Source organism: Falco punctatus (genome assembly GCF_963210335.1).
Source record: "Falco punctatus genome assembly, chromosome: 10".
NCBI lineage: Eukaryota > Metazoa > Chordata > Aves > Falconiformes > Falconidae > Falco > Falco punctatus.
Window position 1 is genome coordinate 33,268,436 of NC_137590.1, and position 19,322 is coordinate 33,287,757.

At 45.5% G+C, this 19,322-nt stretch overlaps 2 protein-coding genes across 2 annotated transcripts; both read right to left on the reverse strand.

Moving 5' to 3' along the window:
• Positions 1-58: 58 nt before the first annotated feature.
• Positions 59-14,698, reverse strand: SAAL1 (serum amyloid A like 1). Its single transcript, XM_080405548.1, has 12 exons — positions 14,523-14,698; positions 13,534-13,647; positions 9,021-9,104; positions 6,608-6,687; positions 6,163-6,222; positions 5,822-5,937; positions 4,544-4,727; positions 4,184-4,266; positions 3,865-4,053; positions 2,871-3,067; positions 2,247-2,339; positions 59-1,706 (listed from the first exon to the last, which is right to left on the reverse strand). Exons 1-12 carry the CDS (start codon positions 14,637-14,639, stop codon positions 1,614-1,616), a joined length of 1,410 nt encoding a protein of 469 aa, XP_080261674.1. The 5' UTR covers positions 14,640-14,698; the 3' UTR covers positions 59-1,613.
• Positions 14,699-14,844: 146 nt separating this feature from the next.
• Positions 14,845-16,529, reverse strand: LOC308070886 (serum amyloid A protein-like). The gene is made up of 4 exons (XM_080405576.1): positions 16,381-16,529; positions 15,899-16,031; positions 15,448-15,586; positions 14,845-15,045 (listed from the first exon to the last, which is right to left on the reverse strand). The coding sequence occupies exons 2-4, from the start codon at positions 16,002-16,004 to the stop codon at positions 14,904-14,906; spliced, it is 387 nt and encodes a 128-aa protein (XP_080261702.1). The 5' UTR covers positions 16,005-16,031; positions 16,381-16,529; the 3' UTR covers positions 14,845-14,903.
• Between the last annotated feature and the right edge of the window lie 2,793 nt (positions 16,530-19,322).

The following is a 19,322-nucleotide window of genomic DNA, read 5'->3' on the forward strand; positions in this document are numbered from 1 at the left end:
AAAACAAGTCTAACTGACACTTAGAATGAAGGAGAGCGTACAGGGTTTTTTTAAAAGAAAGTTTATTACAAATCTATAGGTTTAAGAAAATATCCCAAAACTGTCAAAGTAGTATGAAAAATGCTGTCATCCTATTCACAGTTACCAGCTTTCTCCAATAAACATAGCATACAAAAATTGATAGAAACCATGACAATTCTTTTTGGTGACACAAGTCAGATATCTGTAATTCCAAATCCCCTGCTGACAACCAAGATGCTGCTGGCAGCCCAAGGGAATGATTAAATTGCACAGTTTTTGAGAACTGGAAGTTTGGATGAAAAAGCTATATACATATACACATACCGTATTTTACTGCATGTATAGGTAACTCGAGGCAAACAAAACATGGCCCAGCACAATACTTAAAGTCTATAAAAACTTGGAGAGCCAGGGAGTGTGTGTATATAGTAGAAAGTTACTCTCTACACTCTGGTTCCCATTTTCTTTTACATCTCAAACCTAATAAAGACCAATTGTTTTTTACTCTCATTTATAACAACAGTGAAGCTGATGTGTTGTTATACTGTCTTTTCAGACACTGAATATGTTAGCTGTACTGCATGCAGGCACATGATCTAAAAATCTAATGCAGTTAAAACATAATAAAATTAAAAAGGGGATTTTTAGAAGACTGAATTTACTGTAAGTGACCTAACACCTCAAGGTCCCCTGAAAAAGCAAGGCTAACACGGCATTTCTAATGTCATTCACAGATAATTCATAAGACACACAAATGAGGAAAGAACGGTCCGATACACATTACATTCCTAAAAGGAAGCGGAGACTGCTTTACAAAAGCAGAAAGTTTGCAAGTATGCCACAAATAAAATCCAAACCTGCCCTGCAACTCTAACTCTGCCCTGCAACTCTAACTCTGATAACTGGCTGCAATGGTTGGAAGCTGCAGCATAGACCACTGGTAACCATGTTCTCAAATCCTTTAAACTGCACAGGACCTAGACGCCACAACTCAGAGCTGAGGTGCGGAAGACACTTCAGTGTAAGAAATATGAAGATTTTAAAGAAGCAGGATGAAACGTTTCTGTTGCCATACCTGCTCAAGGTACTCATACAATCTAAAAGAGAAAAAAAAACAAAACCAAACACAAACAACTGTGTAATTTAACTCTGTTTTTATCAGGTACTTGAAGGTCTTCAAGCAGAGGACATCTGGGATTTCCTATTGATCAATCCTCTTTTTGCCAACAGCAAAGTGGAAGAAACCAGCATCATAAAAAACTATTTAGTGCATTTCATTGATTTTGCTGTTTCAACTTAAATTGAAAAGGACAGAATCAAGAGTTTTTCCAAGAAAACTACACTGCAGAGAAGCAATTAGAAATCAACAGTCTCTCATCACCAGAGCCAACAGGATGGAAGATGCAGAACTGAATTTACACCAATTTCCTTCCCCAGGCAGATCAGATTAACCTGGAATATTTCTTAAAAGCCACCTGTTGGTAAGGAGGTTGCCTCGTTCTCCTGCATTTTCTGAACTTGATTTCTGAAACACTGTAATGAAACAGTCAAAAATCTTCACTCCAAAGAAGGAAAATATTTCATGTATATTCTCAGGCATGAACCTTCAGGCTTGGGAAACATTTTTCTAGATTGTCAGCAAGTGTCTGATCAGCCTCACGCAGAACTTCAAGGAAACTCTCCACCTAGAAATGAAATCGTAAACACACACACACACACAAAAAGAAAATAACAAAACAAAACAGCTTGCATGGAACACAGAATTCTTACGCTTGGTATAGGGGACCTTTCTACTTCTGTACCTGCTCACCAGCAGCAGCCAACACTGTACATACCTTTCTCCTAATCCCCATCATTTCAGTTGGCCTCAATTCTGAAACATTATCCCCTTCCCCAAATGCTTATTTTATTGATTAAAAGTACATAAAGAAAAGCTCCCTATGAAAAATCTTTAATTATTCTATAAAAATATACAGGACACATTTTCAACTATCATAAATTTGCAGACATCCACTCACCTCAGCACAGTTTGATCCTTATATCAGCTGATGATTTAGGCAAAGCTCTGCCTGAAGTAAGCCAGAACAGACAGAGTAAAGACTGTCTGGAATGGTGTATTACCTGTGTCTGAACAATTCTGACCTATTTCTGTCTCTGATTCTCAAAGGTCTTGCCACCTGAATAGTATTTTTTCAGCTATATTAAAGACCTTGCAACATACTCACTGATGCAAAATACAGAGGTAAGAGGTTCTGAAATGCACAGGAACATGTCTGTTCATTTAAATGTCCCTGGTGTAGTCCTTCTAATGTATTTTCCTGGAAAATAAAATGAGAAATACAGCTTGCACGTCATGAACAGCTGTTGAAGAACCAACTCAAAACTTTCTGCACTGTCTGCAGTATGCACTTTGTTCTCAAAAATGGGTAAAACAACCAGAACTTACAGTTCTCAGAGAATGCCAGATGTAGCTAATACATAACAGTGTGAAAGCTCACACACAAGTCTTTTAATCCGAATGCTCCCCTAATAAGGGAGTCCAGCTAAGAAGGTGAGTTCATATATTAATATTCTTTTGTTTTCTTAAATAAATTGGCTTTCATTCAAAAGAAATAGTGACATACACCTAGAGAATTTATCATACAGAATCTTGACCCTGGAGGCACACACCTCAGAAAATCTCTCCCTGCCATCTAACACACATGTTGCTACTCAATTTCTGATTGATTCTCTAATGAATTTCCAGCATGCACCTTCACTGACACAGAAAGATGACCACATTAATAGCAACGTCTGTTTTCTTACCTGTTCTGCAGAAATCCCTCTCTTAGAATTTTGTTTATTCTTACCTTTGTCAGTTCTTGAAGCATATTGGAAAGTAATTCACAGCAAATATCCTTCAAAATTTTTAAATGGAAATCTTCCTCATTAATATCAGCCCCTCCAGTGTCTTCTTGTTCGGATCCCTTTGAGTTATCAACAGCTCTCTTCCCACAGCCCTCCATGTATTGTAAGATACGAATCAAGCTCCCAATCAGAGGCATATCTAACAAAGTAACAAGAAAATGGAAGTTTAACACTCAAAATTCTTCTCCATCCTTTCAAGGTGTGAGAATTCTGAAAACACTGCCAGATTTTACACAAAAGCTCTAGGTATGTACATTCTGACAGTGTTGTTTTGTCAAAGACTGTTTTAAAGGAGCAAGTAGCAATGGAAATGTAATCTAAAACCCAAACCATTTTTTCTGCAAGTTACCCTGTATCTATAGAAAGTATATGCCAGTGGTAAGAAACATGAGAACGAAAATGTCTCAGAGAGGCTGCTATGTCAAATTTGCATCCAGATATCCTATCTGATAAACCAAACCAATATAACATCTTTCTGCTGCAGATGACTCTGACCTTCCCAAGGCAGGCTTTTTAATTCTAAAGACTTGTCAATGGACTGAAAAGTAACAAGTGATAAAGATGGATTTAAGAAAGTGCAGAATCTCCCTCTACTAAAAGAAAAAAGTATTACTATCAAGACCTCGTATTTTAGCAAAGATGAATTGTGCAATTTTCATTAATTTACCCAGTGCAGAAGACTGAACAGAATCTGTAAATTCTATTACTGTAACTCTTCAGAGATATCCAATAACTGAACTTTGAGCTAGCTGTGATTTTTAGAGTCACCAGTAAAAAGTCTTACGGTATTCAAACATGTAACTGAATTCTGTGTTCTGAACCGATCTCTAATAAACAGTAATAAATTAATCATCTTTCACCTCATGTACACAAAGTCAACTGTGAAAATAACTTAAAAAAAAACAAACAAAAAACCCAGAAAAAAGCACAACTTGCTTTTCCTCATCTTGGTGTATTCTTGTTCTGTCTGTGAAGCAAACATAGCAGACAGCACGGACAAAATAGAGGCCAACACAGTCTTCTGCTCCTGCACAATGATCGGTGGGTCATCTGGCTGGCAAAGTTCATGGCAAACAAGGTCATAAAGCAAACTCCAAGTCTCTTTTCCTCCATCAGGAGCCTGCACTTGAGAAAGAAATAAAGAGAACCCACCAACCCAACAAATTTATTCTAGGTACATGAATTATTTTTCTCCCCATTAAATATCTGATGATCCAGACGTTACTGACGTTCTCGGTGCCATCAAGTGTCTTACCAATAGCCTGAATACCCTCATCCACCGTGGTCAGAAGCTGCAAGATATGCATATAAACATCAAGTCCTTCCGGATTATCTGATCTACACAAAACAAACAAAAAACAAAGACTTATTAAAGATCTGATTGCTGAGTTTATATTCTGTGTGTTCTGGACACACAGAAGACTATCAGCAATCACTGCCACTCTCTTTGCTAACAAACTAGTTGACTCATTTCAAATTACAAGTACAGCAAAATGTATTCTAGTGATCCGTCAAACTATGCAGCTCCCACTGAAATTAAGATGTTCAGACACAGGTCTTAACAAGGTTAAGAGGAGTCTCCCCAACCATGAAACCAAAAAGAAATCTGACATACCGGACTTGTTTGGCTGCTTCAAGTATACAAGGCACAATCTTGAAATCTGGAAGTTCTTCAGGGGAATCATCTACAGATGGTCCCACAGACCGACAAGTACCATTTTTAATCCAGTTTAACATTAGCTCTTCATCTAGATCAAAGAGCTTGTCCACCACTTCACCCACTTTTACCAGCAATTCAACTGCACAAGAGAGAACGTATAAATTTCAACAAGACTAAAACTGAAGAGCAAAACTTAGCTCACAAAATGCTAATATATAGAAATATTCAGAGTAAATGCAGTGCTGAAATATGTTAGTTTTGTTCATGACCTACTAAGGGTTACTATGTTTAATTCCTTTTTGTGGCACAGATCAGGTGAAGAACTTGATAAACCGGGTTGTTCGAAAGGCCACCGACACTTTATCATGCCACTTATGAAGCACAAACTTTATTCTGCAAAGAGACTTCACATTCCTGAAAAGTCTCAACTTCTGCTTCTGAAATGAAACTTTCTAAGATTTGTCCCTAAACATGCAGCACTCTGCTAACCTTACATCTGCCAATCTGCATTTCATTGAAGTAGATCTGTGATTTTAATTGGACAGAGCAGGAATTTTGAGCACTGTCATTAAAAAAACCCAGAAACCCAACCAAATTGAAAAAGCTAAATTATTAGGATTCCTAGACAAATCATAACTGCTATTACAATTGAGTCGGACGTGAAATGTAATTGCTATTCAAAATATTTCCATTAATAGGTGCTTAGTGTGTTTTTTACTAAATTAGTGCTAAGAGAGATCTGTGTGCTACTGACTGCATATGCAAACCCTGTGCAGTATTCAGCTGCCGTTCAGAATAACTGAATCATTCCTCCAGTTCGCATTCCACAAGAATGTTTTTTTTTAGAAATGGAAAATACCTATCTGATTTGAAAAAAAAAATGTAAATGAGGTCTTGTTTCAAGGACCAAAAATAACACGTGTATAGGCCTGAATGAGGACTATTCCTTTCCCTTGCTGTGCCAAATAACAATTTTTTCTATTCAACTTATTTTGACTCCCCCACAAAGCTTTCTTCTACTGTGGCCACTTTTCTGGTTGGTTTTACATACATTTATAAACCTGCAAAGGCAGAACAGGTTTATTTTGGCATCCTTTAAATTCATGAGGTTTGCTTTATTTTAGAGCAATTCTGTACTTCCAATTGAAAATATTTGTCTTTGAAATGGCATACTTCAGTTCTCATTTTTTTCTGCAAACACCCACCAATTCCCAACTTGTTTTGGCAACTTACCATTTGTAGAGCTGGACATGATAAAGCACACACAGTCATACACGGAAGGGTTTTCTCGGATTCTCTCAACCCAGACATTAGCGACCTCAGGCTGGGAGAGGCAAGTTAACAACAACCTAGACAAGAATTGCCCATTAAACAAATCAGAAGCCAATTCATTCATTTTAATTGTACAAGTGTAAATCCAAAATAATGAGAATGATGTGACAGAAACAGGAAGTTAGCTCACAGCGAACTGATTCCAGAACTATGTGGAAATGGTAAACTTGTCAGTTTTCTTCCCAGGCCTCAGAACATAGCAGAACTACACTAATGATGCATAAATTTCTGAGATGTCCTACCTGCTCGTTTCCAGAAGAGTCGGGGAGTCTGAATCACACAAACGTTGCAGTAACACTTGGCTTTAAGGAGAAAATGCAAAATAAAAGTTAATAAAATCTATCTTTGCTTAAGACAATAATTATAAAAAGGTTGATTTCATAACTGTAGCCATGTTCCGAGATTAAAACCAGCTTCTTCTGACTGTGCATGCATTTCCAGTGTTTCAAGATTGCCAAACTTAGAAATAAAAGATTCAAGAACTTGGGTGATGAAAAAACAAAAATAATTGTGCTCTGTATTGTTTCTTTCCTTCACTGAACACTTCCCACACATACAGTCAGCCAGAAAGGTGTGAATGAAGATGAGGCATGGCAGGCAAACTTAGTTCCTTCTGTAACATCTATTTCATGATTTTTAGTCCAGAAGAGCAGTAGTCGTGAGTGTATAAAGCACATATGCACTTACCCAAGATTCTCATCTTTACTAATGGACATGCATATGTCTTGGAAACAGGCCATATTTCCTAATATTCCCACACAGATTTCCTGAAAAGCCAAAACACAGTATAATGAGGCAACTGCAACGTAGTTCACAATTTTATTTCCACACCCGTAAGACAAAAGTAAGAAATTTTCAAAGACATTTTCCAGTTTGGTCTCCAAGTTCTTATGACCCACCAATTTCAGGACAGAGATACTGATTTTTCTACAGAATGCTATTAGACTAGCTTGAAATATACTCATGACAGGTACTATTCAGATATTTAGGTGCTAAGGTGTTCCATAAAAGCAAACACATCTTGAAATCAACTTTGCTTGCACATTCTACATATACTGTTTTGAAGCTAATCTGGCATCCTTATTATTAAAACAATAAAGAATCCCAAGAACAAAACTATTGCCATGTAAGTGTAACCCTCACAGATATTCATCTCCTGCCAAAAGAAAGGGGTCTTAATACAAGCTTCCAGCAAAGCCCATTTTCTGATTACAGAGATCTAAAAAAAAAAAAAAACACCAAACCAAAAACAAACCACCAAACCAAAAAAAAGCCAAAAGCAGTGCATCCCATTAGGATGTTCACAGCTAAACAATCATTGAAAGGATGCATACTTCTATAAGAGCTCTGAAATACTTGCGGGTAACTAGTGCTAACAGAGAATGTCCTGGGAATCATTCATTTTCAGCAATTTAAAGTTTGTAATCAACTCTGGCTGTTCAAGATTATTTTCTTAATTATTAACATGCTATTACCTCTGCTACATTACAGCAGACACTCTAGAAGACACTATTTCAAGAAAGCAGCTGTGACAGACAATTTGCACTCGCTTCCATATTTTGGTTGTCTCTTCAAAAGACAAAGTACTGAACTTTCAACTGTGTGTTTCTACTCATCTCCTGAAGTAAAGTGTCCGGTAGCTTCAGAGAAAGGGAAGTCATACCAACACTGAATACCTTTGAAAACCTATACTTAATTACAGTGTAATACAAGCTGCAAAGCAATGACATCAAAACAAAGGAAGAAGGAAAAACAAACAAACAAAAAAGAAGTATTACACATTGGTGTCTAGGAGTTCTTAACTGCCAAGATTAGCTTTTGTATTGGGTTTGCGTGGCAAAGTTTTGGTAGCAGGGCAGATACAGGGGTGGTTTCTGTGAGAAGCTGCCAGAAGTTTCCACCACGTCCAATGGAGCCTATGCCAGCTGGCTCTTAAACAGACACACTGCTCGCCAAGGCTAAGCCCATCAGTGATGGTGGTAGCACCCCTGGGACAACATGTTTAAAAAGGGGCAAAAAACCACCACAACAGCAACTGCAGCCAGAGAGAGGAGTGAGACTACGTAAGAGCAACAGCCCTGTAGACACCCAGGTCAGTGCAGGAGGATCTCCAGGTGCCAGAGCAGATTCCCTGGCAACCCGAGGGGAAGCCCATGGCAAGGCAGGCTGTCCCCCTCGGCCCATGGAGATTCACAGTGGAGCAGATCCCCATCCAATGGTCCCACAGGGATTGGAGCCTGGGCTGGGGCAGGGCTGCTGGCAAGGCTTGTGACCCTGAGGGGACTCACACGAAATGGTCTGTGCCTGAGGGGCTGTGCCCCATGGGAAGGACACTGCACTGGAACAGGGGCAGAGAGCGAGGAGGAATGAGCGGCAGAGACAGCGTGTGATGAACCGACCATAACTCCCTGTTCCCTGTCCCCCTGCGCCACTCAGGGGAGGAGACAGAGAAATCAGGAGTGAAGTTGAGCCTGAGAAGAAGGGAGGGGTGGGCAGAGGGCATTTTAAGATTCAGGTTTTATTTCTCATTACCCTACTCTGATCTGATTAGTAATAAATCAAACTAATTTCCCCAAGTCAAGTCTGCTTTGCCCATGATAGTAATTGCTGAGTGATCTCCCTGCCCCTATCTCAACTCATAAGCCTTTTGTCATCTTTTTCTCCTGCTGTCCAGCTGAGGAGGGGCAGAGTGATAAAGCAGTTTGGTGGGCACCTGGCCTCCAAGTCAACCCACCACACTTTGGTATGTCTGACTAAACAAAATTCACGACATTTCCATTCAGTAATCATGAAATAAGTAATGAGAAAAAAAAAGGCCAGTCTTTACTGGGTTTTATAACAAGCCTTATAACAAGGTTTGATAAACTTAGTCCTTCATCGTTAATGACATATATCAGCTTCAACATCACTGAAATAGTTACTGACTAGACTATTAAAAACACTATGAAAAAGCATCTTAAAATTTGATTTTGCGCTTTCTCCTTGTTCCCCTAATGTATTCAAACGTGCAACAGAATGAGAGAGATACGTGCAAACCCATGTACAGAGCTATCTACTATTGCTATTAATATGTGACGGCTTTTTGACAGCCCCTACTTACAGTAAGGCGAGGACATTTTGACTTGGCAAAAACTCCCATGAATATATCGGGGGCGTTGAACTCCTGAAGAAATAAAGCGACATCCTGTGGAAGAAACGAATGGCCAAGTAAATGGACCTCTACAATTACCAAAACACAAAATCAAATTTGTTCTCAAAGCACAAGGACTGAACCAAAGAGATGTCAAACTCACTACAAGAGATCAGTTAATACCAACACTCCTTGTTTTTCAATGAAAGATCAGCAAGCCCCTGTAGTGATTCAGGATGCCAGTGATTTGCTATACAATGAGCCCCAAAGTCACATTTAGTTTCTTTTTCGATCTCAACAGAGGGTCAGAGACACTAAGTCAGAGTCCAGCCAATACGTGTTTTCAGTGGCATCACCCTAACATACAAAAAGAAACAAAGGAAAGGATTACCATCAGCCCCTGATCAGACCACACAAATGGTCAGGGTTAAAGGGAGGGCAGGGACACGTGCTATTACAGTGGGGGTCCACTACAGCCAGCCCAACCAGGCAGATGGAGCGAATGAGGCCTTCTGGAGGCAGACAGGAGCTGCCTCATGTTCACAAGCCCTGGTCCTCATGGGGGACTGCAACCACCCCAATATCCATTACAGGGACACAGCAGGGCATAGGCAATCCAGGAGATTCCTGGAACACATGGACAATAACTTCCTTCTCCAAATGCTAGAGGAGCCAACGAGGAGAGGTGCCGTGCTGGACCTTGTTCTCACCAACAAGAAGGGGCTGGTGGGGAACGTGAAGCTCAAGGACAGCCTTGGCTGCAGTGACCACAAAATGGTGGAGTTCAAGATCCTTAGGGCAGTGAGGAGGGTGCACAGCGAGATCGCTACCCTGGCCTTCAGGAGAGCTGACTTTGGCCTTGTCATGGTTTAACCCCAGCCAGCAACTAAGTACTACGCAGCTGCTCGCTCACATCTCACTCGCCACCCCCTCAGCAGCACTGGAGAGGAGAACTGGGAAAAAGGTAAAACTCAAAGGCCGAGATAAAAACAATTTAATAATTGACATAAAATAAAATAAAAATAACAATAACGAAAAGGAGAGAGAGAAGGGGAGAGGAATAAAATCCAAAGGGAAGGGGAAAAAACCCCAAGCGATGCACAATACAATTGCTCACCCCCTGCTGACTGATGCCAAGCCAGTCCCTAAGCAGTGACGGCTGGCCCCAGCCAACTCCCCCCAGTTTATATACTGGTATGGAATATCCCTTTGGCTAGTTTGGGTCAGCTGTCCTGGCTGTGTCCCCTCCCAGCTTTATGCCTGCCACTCCAGCCCTCTCACCGGCAGGGTCTCAGAAACTGAAAAGTCCTTGACTTAGTATAAACACTACTGAAAATACCAGTGTGTTATCAACATGATTCTTACACCACATCCAAAACACAGCACTGTACCAGCTACTGAGAAGAAAAAGTAACTCTATCCCAACCAAAACAAGGACAGGCCTCTTCAGGGATCTGCTTGGTAGGATGCCATGGGATAGAGCCCTGGAGGGAAAAGAGGCCCAAGAAAGCTGGCTGATATTCAAGGATCACCTCCTCCAAGCTCAGGAGGGATGCATCCCAACAAAGAAGTTGGGCAAAACCCCGGGAGGCCTGCATGGATGAACAAGGAGCTCCTGGACAAAATCAAACACAAAGGGTGAAAGCAAGGACAGGTAGCTGGGATGAATACAGAGAAATTGTCCACATAGCCAGGGACCAGATTTATTAATTCTATCAGACTGATAGAATTAAAGCTGGCCAGGGGTGCCAGGGGCAACAAGGAATGCTTCTATAGGTACACTGGTGATAAAAGGAAGACTAGGGAAAATGTGGGCACTCTCCAGAAGAAAATGGGAGACCTAGTTATCCAGGACATGGAGAAGGCTGATATACTCAATGACTTTTTTGCCTCAGTCTTCAACAGCAAGTGCTCTGGCCACACTGCCCAAGTCGCAGAAGGCAAAGGCAGGGACTGGGAGAATGAACTGCTCACTGTAGGAAAGGATCGGACCTGAGAACATCTAAGAAACCTGAAGGTGCACAAGTCCATGGGACCTGATAAGATGCATCCATGAGTACTGACAGAACTGGCGAACATAAGTGGCTAAGCCACTATCCATCATATTTGATAAGTCATGGCAATCCACTGTAGTTCCCACTGATTGGAAAAGAGGAAATTTAACTCCCAGTTTTAAAAAAGGAAATAAGTTAAGACCCAGGAAACTGCAGGCTGGTCAGACTCACCTCTGTGCCTGGCAAAAATCATGGAGCAGATCCTCCTGGAATCTGTGCTAAGGCACAGGGAAAATAAGGTGACTGGTGACAGCCAACATGGCTTCACTAAGGGCAAATCGCACCTGACAAATTTAGTGGCCTTCTGTGATGGGGTTACAGCGTTGCTCAATGAGGGAAGAGCAACTTATGTCACCTACCTGGACTTGTACAAAGCATCTGACACTATCCTGCACAACATCCTCATCTCTAAACTGGATATACATGGATATGACAGATGGACTGCTGGGTGGATAAGGCACTGGCTAGATGATCACACTCAAAGAGTTGTGGTCTCCAGCTCCAAGCGGAGACCAGTGACAAGTGGCATTCCTCAGGGGTCGCTACTGGGACCAGCGCTCCTCAACATTTTTGTTGGCAACACAGGCATGGGATCGACTGTACCCTCAGTAAGTCTGCCAATGACACCAACCTGTGTGGTGAGGTCAGCATGCTGGAGGGAAGGGATGCCATCCAGAAGGACCTTGACAGGCTTGAGGTAGGCCTGTGCAAACCTTGTGAAGTTCAACACAGCCAATTGTGAGGTCATGCCTGTGGGTGGGGGCCATCCCAAGCACAAATACAGGCTGTGCGGAGAAAGAACAAGAGCAGCCCTGAGGAGAAGGAAGTGGGGGTGTTGGTGGTTAAGAAGCTCAATATGGCCTGGAAATGTGCACTTGCAGCCCAGAAAGCCAACCGAATCCTGGGCTGCATCAAAAGAATTGTGGGCTAGCATGCTGAAGGAGGTGATTCTCCCCCTCTAGTCGGCTCTCCTGAGAGCCCACCTGTATTACTGCTCTGGGGCTCCCAGCAAAAGCAGGACAAAGAACTGCTGGAGGAAGTCTGGAGGAGGCCACTAAGATGGTCAGAGGGCTGGAGCACCTCTGCTGTGAGGATAGGCTGAGAGAGTTGGGGTTGTTCAGCCTCGAGAAGAGAAGGCTCCAGGGAGACCTTACAGCAGCCTCCCAGTACCTAAAGGGGCCGACAGGAAAGCTGGAGAGGGGCTTTTTACAAGGCCATGTAGTGACAGGTCAAGAGGAAACGGTTTTAAACTAAGAGAGGGTGGATTTACATTAGATATTAGGAAGAAATTCTTTACTGTGAGGGTGGTGAGGCACTGGTACAGGCTGCCCAGAGCAGCTGTGGGTGCCCCATCCCTGGCAGTGTTCAAGGCCAGGCTGGATGGGGCTCTGAGCAACCTGATGTAGTTGAAGACATCCCTGCCCATGGCAGGGGGCTGGAACTGGGTGATCCTTAAGACACCTTCCAACCAACCATTCTATGATTCTACAAGTCGACCATTCTATGAAAAGAAAAAATCTCATTTTACCACACTGAAACAAAAGATTAGTTCTCTATTTGGGAAGTAAAGGACACATCTTCTATGTTTATTTAAAATACCTAAATAAACAGCCAAGGAATATAATAGTAGTAATAAAAAAATACCTCTTACTTGAATATTTGTTCCAGCATTTGAGAATGTTGAGAAAAATACCAAAAAAGCTATGTGACATTGACTGCAGATCTGTAGCTAAACTTTAAAAGGTTGTTGATCTATCAGAGAAAACTACACTTCCCACCAGGATGCATTACAAATGCTAGAGGGAAATACGCCTATTTAGAGATGGCATCAATATTATCTCCATAATCAAACTGCTGAAGATACAGGCTATGCACCTGGGTTAAATTCAGCTATAGGTAAGGTGCTGTTTTCTAGTAACTCTGAGCTTTGGTTCACCTCCTGCATATAATACAGAAAACCAACAGGTGTGCATACGGCCCCATTAGTGTCAGCTGACTCAAAGCAACAGCACCCCACAATCCTTCAGCCAGCTGGAGGGAAGGTCGGGCAGACCACCTCGTTTCTTTTACATTCATACACTGTTCTGCTTTACATCCTCAAGCAGCAGCATGGGGCCCAGCAGCTAGGAGTGCTTTTGCAAACTAGTCTGGGCTTAAGAGTGCACACAACATACTTGCTCATTTTGAAAGGTAGCCTTCCTGATGCGCCTGCGTGATGCCAATTCACCACACCTGCCCTGCCTAAGGACTCTCAGGGCACTGTCAGCCAAACCATAGAGTAATCAGTACAACCGAAATCAGGAAGCTGACAGAGTCCACATAATTCTGTGTCTTCACCCGCTTCCAGAAGGATCCTGACAACACACAGGGCAGAAATGCCTGTAGCTGTGAACGACCCTCTGGGTCCAATTCCCACACACCGCTCCTACCTCATCCATGGACATGTCCCACACTTTGCAAATGTCATTCTCCATCTCTTCGTCCAGCTCCGTCTGGGTTTCCTCGGGGCTTACAGTGGGCTCTGCCTTCTCGGGGCTAATGACCTGGTGCGAAGGGGCGGGGGGCACACAGGGGTACGGCATTACGTGAGCTACCACCGACAGATGCCATCAAACGCTAACAACCACCTGTCGCTTCAGTCACAGCGTCAAAAAAACCACACACAAGCAGGAACTCAGCGTGCCGAGCGGCCCCGGGAGCGGCCCCCAGCAGCCGTGAGGCACTGGGCGCTCACCGGGCCCGCCCGCCTCCTCCCTCAGGGCGCTCCCGCCCCCCGTGAGGCGCTGGGAACCTACCGGGCCCGCCCGCATCTTCTCTCAGGGCGCTCACCGGGCCGCCCGCCTCCCCTCAGAGCGCTCCCGCCCCCCGTAAGGAGTTGGGAACCTACCGGGCCCGCCCGCATCTTCCCTCCCTCACGGCGCTCCCGCCCCCTTAGGCGCTGGGCGCTCACCGGGCCCGCCAGCCGTGAGGCGCTGGGAACCTACAGGGCCCGCCCGCATCTTCCCTCCCTCACGGCGCTCCCGCCCGCCCTGAGGCGCTGGGCGCTCACCGGGCCCGCCCGCCTCCTCCCTCAGGGCGCTCCCGTCCCCCGTGAGGAGTTGGGAACCTACCGGGCCCGCCCGCATCTTCCCTCCCTCACGGCGCTCCCGCCCCCTTAGGCGCTGGGCGCTCACCGGGCCCGCCAGCCGTGAGGCGCTGGGAACCTACAGGGCCCGCCCGCATCTTCCCTCCCGGTGCTCCCGCCCGCCCTGAGGCGCTGGGCGCTCACCGGGCCCGCCCGCCTCCTCCCTCAGGGCGCTCCCGCCCCCCGTGAGGCGCTGGGATCCTACCGGGCCCGCCAGCCGTAAGGCGCTGGGGGCTCACCGGGCCCGCCCGCCTCTTCCCTCCCGGTGCTCCCCCGCCCCCCCCAGCCCCGCACCTCGATGAGACGGCTGAGGATGCTGAACAGCCAGTGCTTGCTGTACACCGTGTTCCCCACCGCGTCACCCTCCTCTTCCTCCGCCTCGCTGGAGGGCGGCGACGGGTTACGGTCCATGGCGGCCCACCGCCTCCCCGGCACCAACGAGGCGGCGGCCAGAGCGGCGCCCCGCGGCGCCCCCCCCGCGCCCCCTGCCGGCGCGGAGCCCATGGGTCTCGGCAGCCCAGCAGCCGCTGCGGACCCCCTGGGCTGCCGGGCCCGCAAACCCCCCGCCCCGCCCGGCCGCAGTCCCCCCAGGAGCACAGCCAGCAGCCAGGCGAGCAGCGTTCGGCAGAATTCCTTTATTCGGCTGCACGGGGGAGGTGTCGCAGCGGAGCAGCGTCAGTACTTGCTGGGCAGCCCGGCGGGCCGGTAGCGGTTGGGGTCCCCGCCGCTCCTGCCCCACTTGTTCGCCTCCTGGTCCGCCCGGGTGTCCTCTGCGCCTCGGCCGCTCACGTCGCTTTGCCATTTCTCCCGGGCATCGCTAGCAGGAGGAGAAAAGGCCACCTGAACTAAGCAGCATTTAACTCCACTCGGTGTTGGTTTCCTTACTCCTGCAAAACTAACTTTTCCACAGGACTCCTCGGGGTGCGATTCAGTTGTCTGGGAACCACCGTGGAATCCAGAACTGTTACAAGGAGAGTTCCTTATCGCCAGGAACGGAGAGGCAGGGAATCTGCCTCCTCAGGAGGATAAAGAGGAAAGGCTCACACTGATGTGGGAGGAGAGGCACCATACCTACAGCGACAGGCTGTTCAGACACAAACGGCTCCCCCACCGCTGCCCTTCTAGGCCAAAAGCTCGGTACAAGAGAAAGGACTTCACTCCCACCAGAATGCTGGATCCCTAGCTACTCACTGTTAACAAGTCAAATAGCATCCATTACCTGATCACTCTAGCAGCCCAAGCGCCACCAGGTCCTCTTTGGGCAGCATCATAATTCCCACGAGCATGGAAATATTTGTCAGCACCTATATAATTTGCTTCGCGCATGTCCCGGTATGCCCTGTACATATCCCATGCCCCTGAAGAAAGAAGAGAAACAGAGATGATGACTAAAGAGTCATCCCAGAAAGAGTCAAGCACCATTTCAGCCAGGAGCTGGAAGGCCCAAGGAGCAGTAACACCGGGAGGTGCTTCTCCACATCAGCCCTTGCACAGGGCTGAGCCCACGGGAGCGGCTGACAGGGGCTGATCAAGGCCCTCTTCCAGCAGCAGGACACAGGGAGGTCCCTCACGTGGAGCAGCGGACCCCCCAGCTCCGAGGGCTGTGTCCATACCGCCAGTAACCTGTGCTCAGGGAGGGGGTTCCTGAGGGAAAGCTAACAGCGGCTTACCTCCCACTGCATCCCAGACAAATCGTCCGCTTTCGCGTATTCCTGGCATGTCAGCATTTGCGCATACAATAAAGGAGAGCAACACAAGGCAGACACAGAGCCTCATGGTTCCCAGCCTGAGCCTGACACGGAGCTGCAAGACAATCAAGAGAGATGAGCAGCTCTGGATCACCTCTGAGAGACTGCCGACAGGGCACCCATCACACCCATAGCTGTGCCCAGGCAGCTGCCCCAGCGCTGATGGCTGTAGCCCAGGAGCCCGCTTCTCCCTCCACAAGGAGTGACACCCTCTGCCTGACCACAAGCTTAGCCAAGCACTCAGCAACAGAGGCAGATGGACACGAGAAACCTGCATTTTAGCATTCCCTGCTGCGGCTATCGTAAGTACAGGGAAGCCCCACGTGCTAAAGCATTAGTCCTGCTCCTGAACGCCAGCTAAACCTATCACATATAGCTCACATATAGCTCAGAGTATCACTCACCACTGAAAAAAGGCAAAGCCAAAGGAGATGGAGCTTGTCTTTTCTGCTCTCAGGCTCAGAGAGGGTATTTATAAGCAATTCAAACCCCTCAAAACAGGAACCTGGAAAGGATATCCATTTCCGGGAATTCCCCACCACCACTCCACTTCCAACACAGAAAGCATTACGGTAAGCCTGTCCTTGTCCTTACTGAAAGTTCATTGCTCCTGTTACAGAATTGTTTAGAAAGTATGTGGTGCTTCCTCAGCTGTCCATGAGACTATTTGCTCCTCAGAACAAGTAGGCTGTGAGAAACCGCCTAGAAGATTGAAGTGTTTTGCACGCTTGAAGTGTTATAGCTGGTTTCAGGGTGACACTTTTGTTCGGCTCTTGTGCTGGACAGAGCTTGGAGGAGAAGGCAGCCGACAGTCCACACTGTATGTTGAAACAAAAAGTCAGGTCTGTGCCAGTGCATAAGGAACGGACAGCTGCATTACCAGGATGGCTGCAAGAACTGCTAAATGAAATTTCCATGCGTGCTGGGATGACAAAATGGATTCCAGAGTTGATGGAATGGAAAACTTGAAGCACTGCTCTTAACTCCATTGCAAAGCAAACTGCATACACCTCCGTCCCTGCTGGTCATACTTTGCACATACGAGGGTGTGAATGGCTGCTTCATCCTGCCTTTGCTTGCTCTCACAGATCCTTCTTGAGGGACTTCCAGCCCTCCCGCTGCAACAGCGGCTCAGTGGGGCTCAAGTGGGCTAAACTAAGGAGAGTTTTTGATGCAGCAATAAACATTTTACCTAAGGAGAAGTTCAGATCCATACAGATACAAATCTACTAGATTTTAAGATCAATATATTAACTGTCAGGCCCTTTTGGCATGGTTCACAGCTTCAGCACCCACTGTGCTCTCTCTGCAGAGAAGCCTGCATGCTTCCCTTTGTTAACAACTGACACAACTGTTATCCCTGCAGAAAGCTCTAGGTTTGAGTGCAGATGCACTGCAGAATGAACATGCAGAATGTCTCCCCATTGAGTGCTCTCTTACATAACTTAACAAGTCTAAGAAAGCTTCTTTAAATTCTTTGCAGAAGAGGTATGCGTAGATGCCTCATTCACAACTCTGTCGCTTGAAACAGCCACTAGAGCTGAAGGGCAGAGGCATGAGATAAAAGAGGTGCAATAACAAATGCCAGCAGCTAACTTCCTTGGGCGTCACTGAACTTCAAAGAATTTAGCTTAAGGGAAGACGAGACATTTTCCACAGACAGGCCTGGCATGGCAGGACAGATATTCTTTAGCAAACTGCATCTCTGAACAGAACAATTTGAGATGAGAATCTAAACCCTAACCTAATGGACAAGGAAACCTTCCAAAAATCAGGGGGTGAGACACATGATTTTGTCCCCTGCCACCCCTGAACCTGATACTTAACAGCTCAGTAACTGCAGAGACCGTGTTTTGCTGCAACTCTGCATCCTAGTGATGACTTACGCCTTTAGAGTACTTGTCAGCTCAAGTGCCTTCTCTGCTGGCCACAAGTAGCCCTGTCTGTCACCGTTTTGGTTTCGATTTAAAAGAAAAAAGAAAAAAGAAAAAAAGACTGGAAAATTATCCCTGTAAGTTGGGGTACAGGCTCACTAACATGCCATTGCGCCCAGGGACCTAGAACAGAGCATTACCTTCAAAAGTGACTTAGTAGAACTTTTCCCTACAAGAGTTCAAACATTTTGGGCCACAGAGGATATCTGTGAGTCTTCCGCTGTGGTCTGCTGTGGTTTACACTCTTTTCAAACCAAAATTTTCTGCAAAAAGCACAGGTGTGAGGATAATTGCAAGAAGGTAGGTGCTGGAGGGGATCTTTAGAAGCTCTTGGATCTCAGCCCCTTGACTTGTCTCCGACAAGGAGGGCAGCTAACAGCCTGAGCACTAATTTCCTGTACCCTCTTGGCCTGCTTTCCAGGTCACAGCCCTTGGCCCACAGAAACAAGCTGCAGCCAAAACCGTTGCTTTTGCAACAGGAACAGGCAAGCTGCCCCCGAGTGTGCTGAAGGGTTTGAACAGAATATTCCTTTCTGGCCTAGCACTAAAACACAGGCTGCACACGCACGCTGGGTAAACATACATGTACAGAGGCACCTGGAAGATCGTTTTCTGGGTTTGTACATTCTGAAATAGTTAGGATAAAAAGCAACCTCAAAATGGTTGCCCTGTAGTTCTAAATACCTATAAATGCAAGCTACACCCTGCAAACATTCTGCAATGTAGACATTTCGTAATCTAAGTCTCAGATTGAGAAAGGGGATGAGGTGAATTCCCAGCTTAGGCACAATAATAGATCCAGTAATTCCTTACTCTGGGAAGCAACAGCACCTTATCTAAGTTTACACAAGCAATAGTTCACCTCAGGAGTTTTGCCATGCTGGTATATGGAATATTTACTAGCATTGGCCTCAGGCTTATAGACGCGTAGAATGACTGCAAACTTGGCCCCTCTTCAAGAAACAGACTGCATATGCAAATATTTATTTTAAATAACATTGCTTTCCCCATAGGTTTTTATTACGATTTTAACAGTTAAATAGTTGAGGCAGGGATGAAGCTTTTATATATATTTTTTGGAAAAGCCACCCAACCACCACCACCACAGCTTCCATTTAAAGTTGCTCCGGGCAGAGCCCCCTTTATTCACCTCTGCTTTTCCCTTTCCAGCAGTCACCAAAACCAAAGATGAGCCACAGCTCATCTGCTTCAGCACTGGTTGGCTTAAAGTATTAGCAGTGCACGCTGAGCTGGCTGACAGGAGCTGGTAGGGGCTGTAGCTTTAGGATGAGAGCGTTGCTCTGTACAGCTGTGACTTCTGAACAGGACACCATTTCTTTTCACAGTCCCTTCACCTTACCCATACGAAATGAAAACACACAGATCAAGAACAAGAAACTGATTTTCCAAGT

Bases quoted from the DNA above. Each gene is read 5' to 3' on its own strand.
- LOC308070886 (XM_080405576.1), bottom strand. From the start codon at position 16,004: ATGAGGCTCTGTGTCTGCCTTGTGTTGCTCTCCTTTATTGTATGCGCA. The intron at 15,587-15,898 runs GTAAGCCGCTGT...TTCTTTCTTCAG, and splicing joins TGTCTGGGATGCAGTGGGAG to GGGCATGGGATATGTACAGG. The intron at 15,046-15,447 runs GTAATGGATGCT...TCCTCCTGCTAG, and splicing joins TGGGCTGCTAGAGTGATCAG to CGATGCCCGGGAGAAATGGC.
- SAAL1 (XM_080405548.1), bottom strand. From the start codon at position 14,639: ATGGACCGTAACCCGTCGCCGCCCTCCAGCGAGGCGGAGGAAGAGGAG. The intron at 9,105-13,533 runs GTAGGAGCGGTG...TTTCTTCCACAG, and splicing joins GGGACATGTCCATGGATGAG to GATGTCGCTTTATTTCTTCA. The intron at 3,068-3,864 runs GCAAGTTGTGCT...TTACTTTGTTAG, and splicing joins ATACACCAAGATGAGGAAAA to ATATGCCTCTGATTGGGAGC.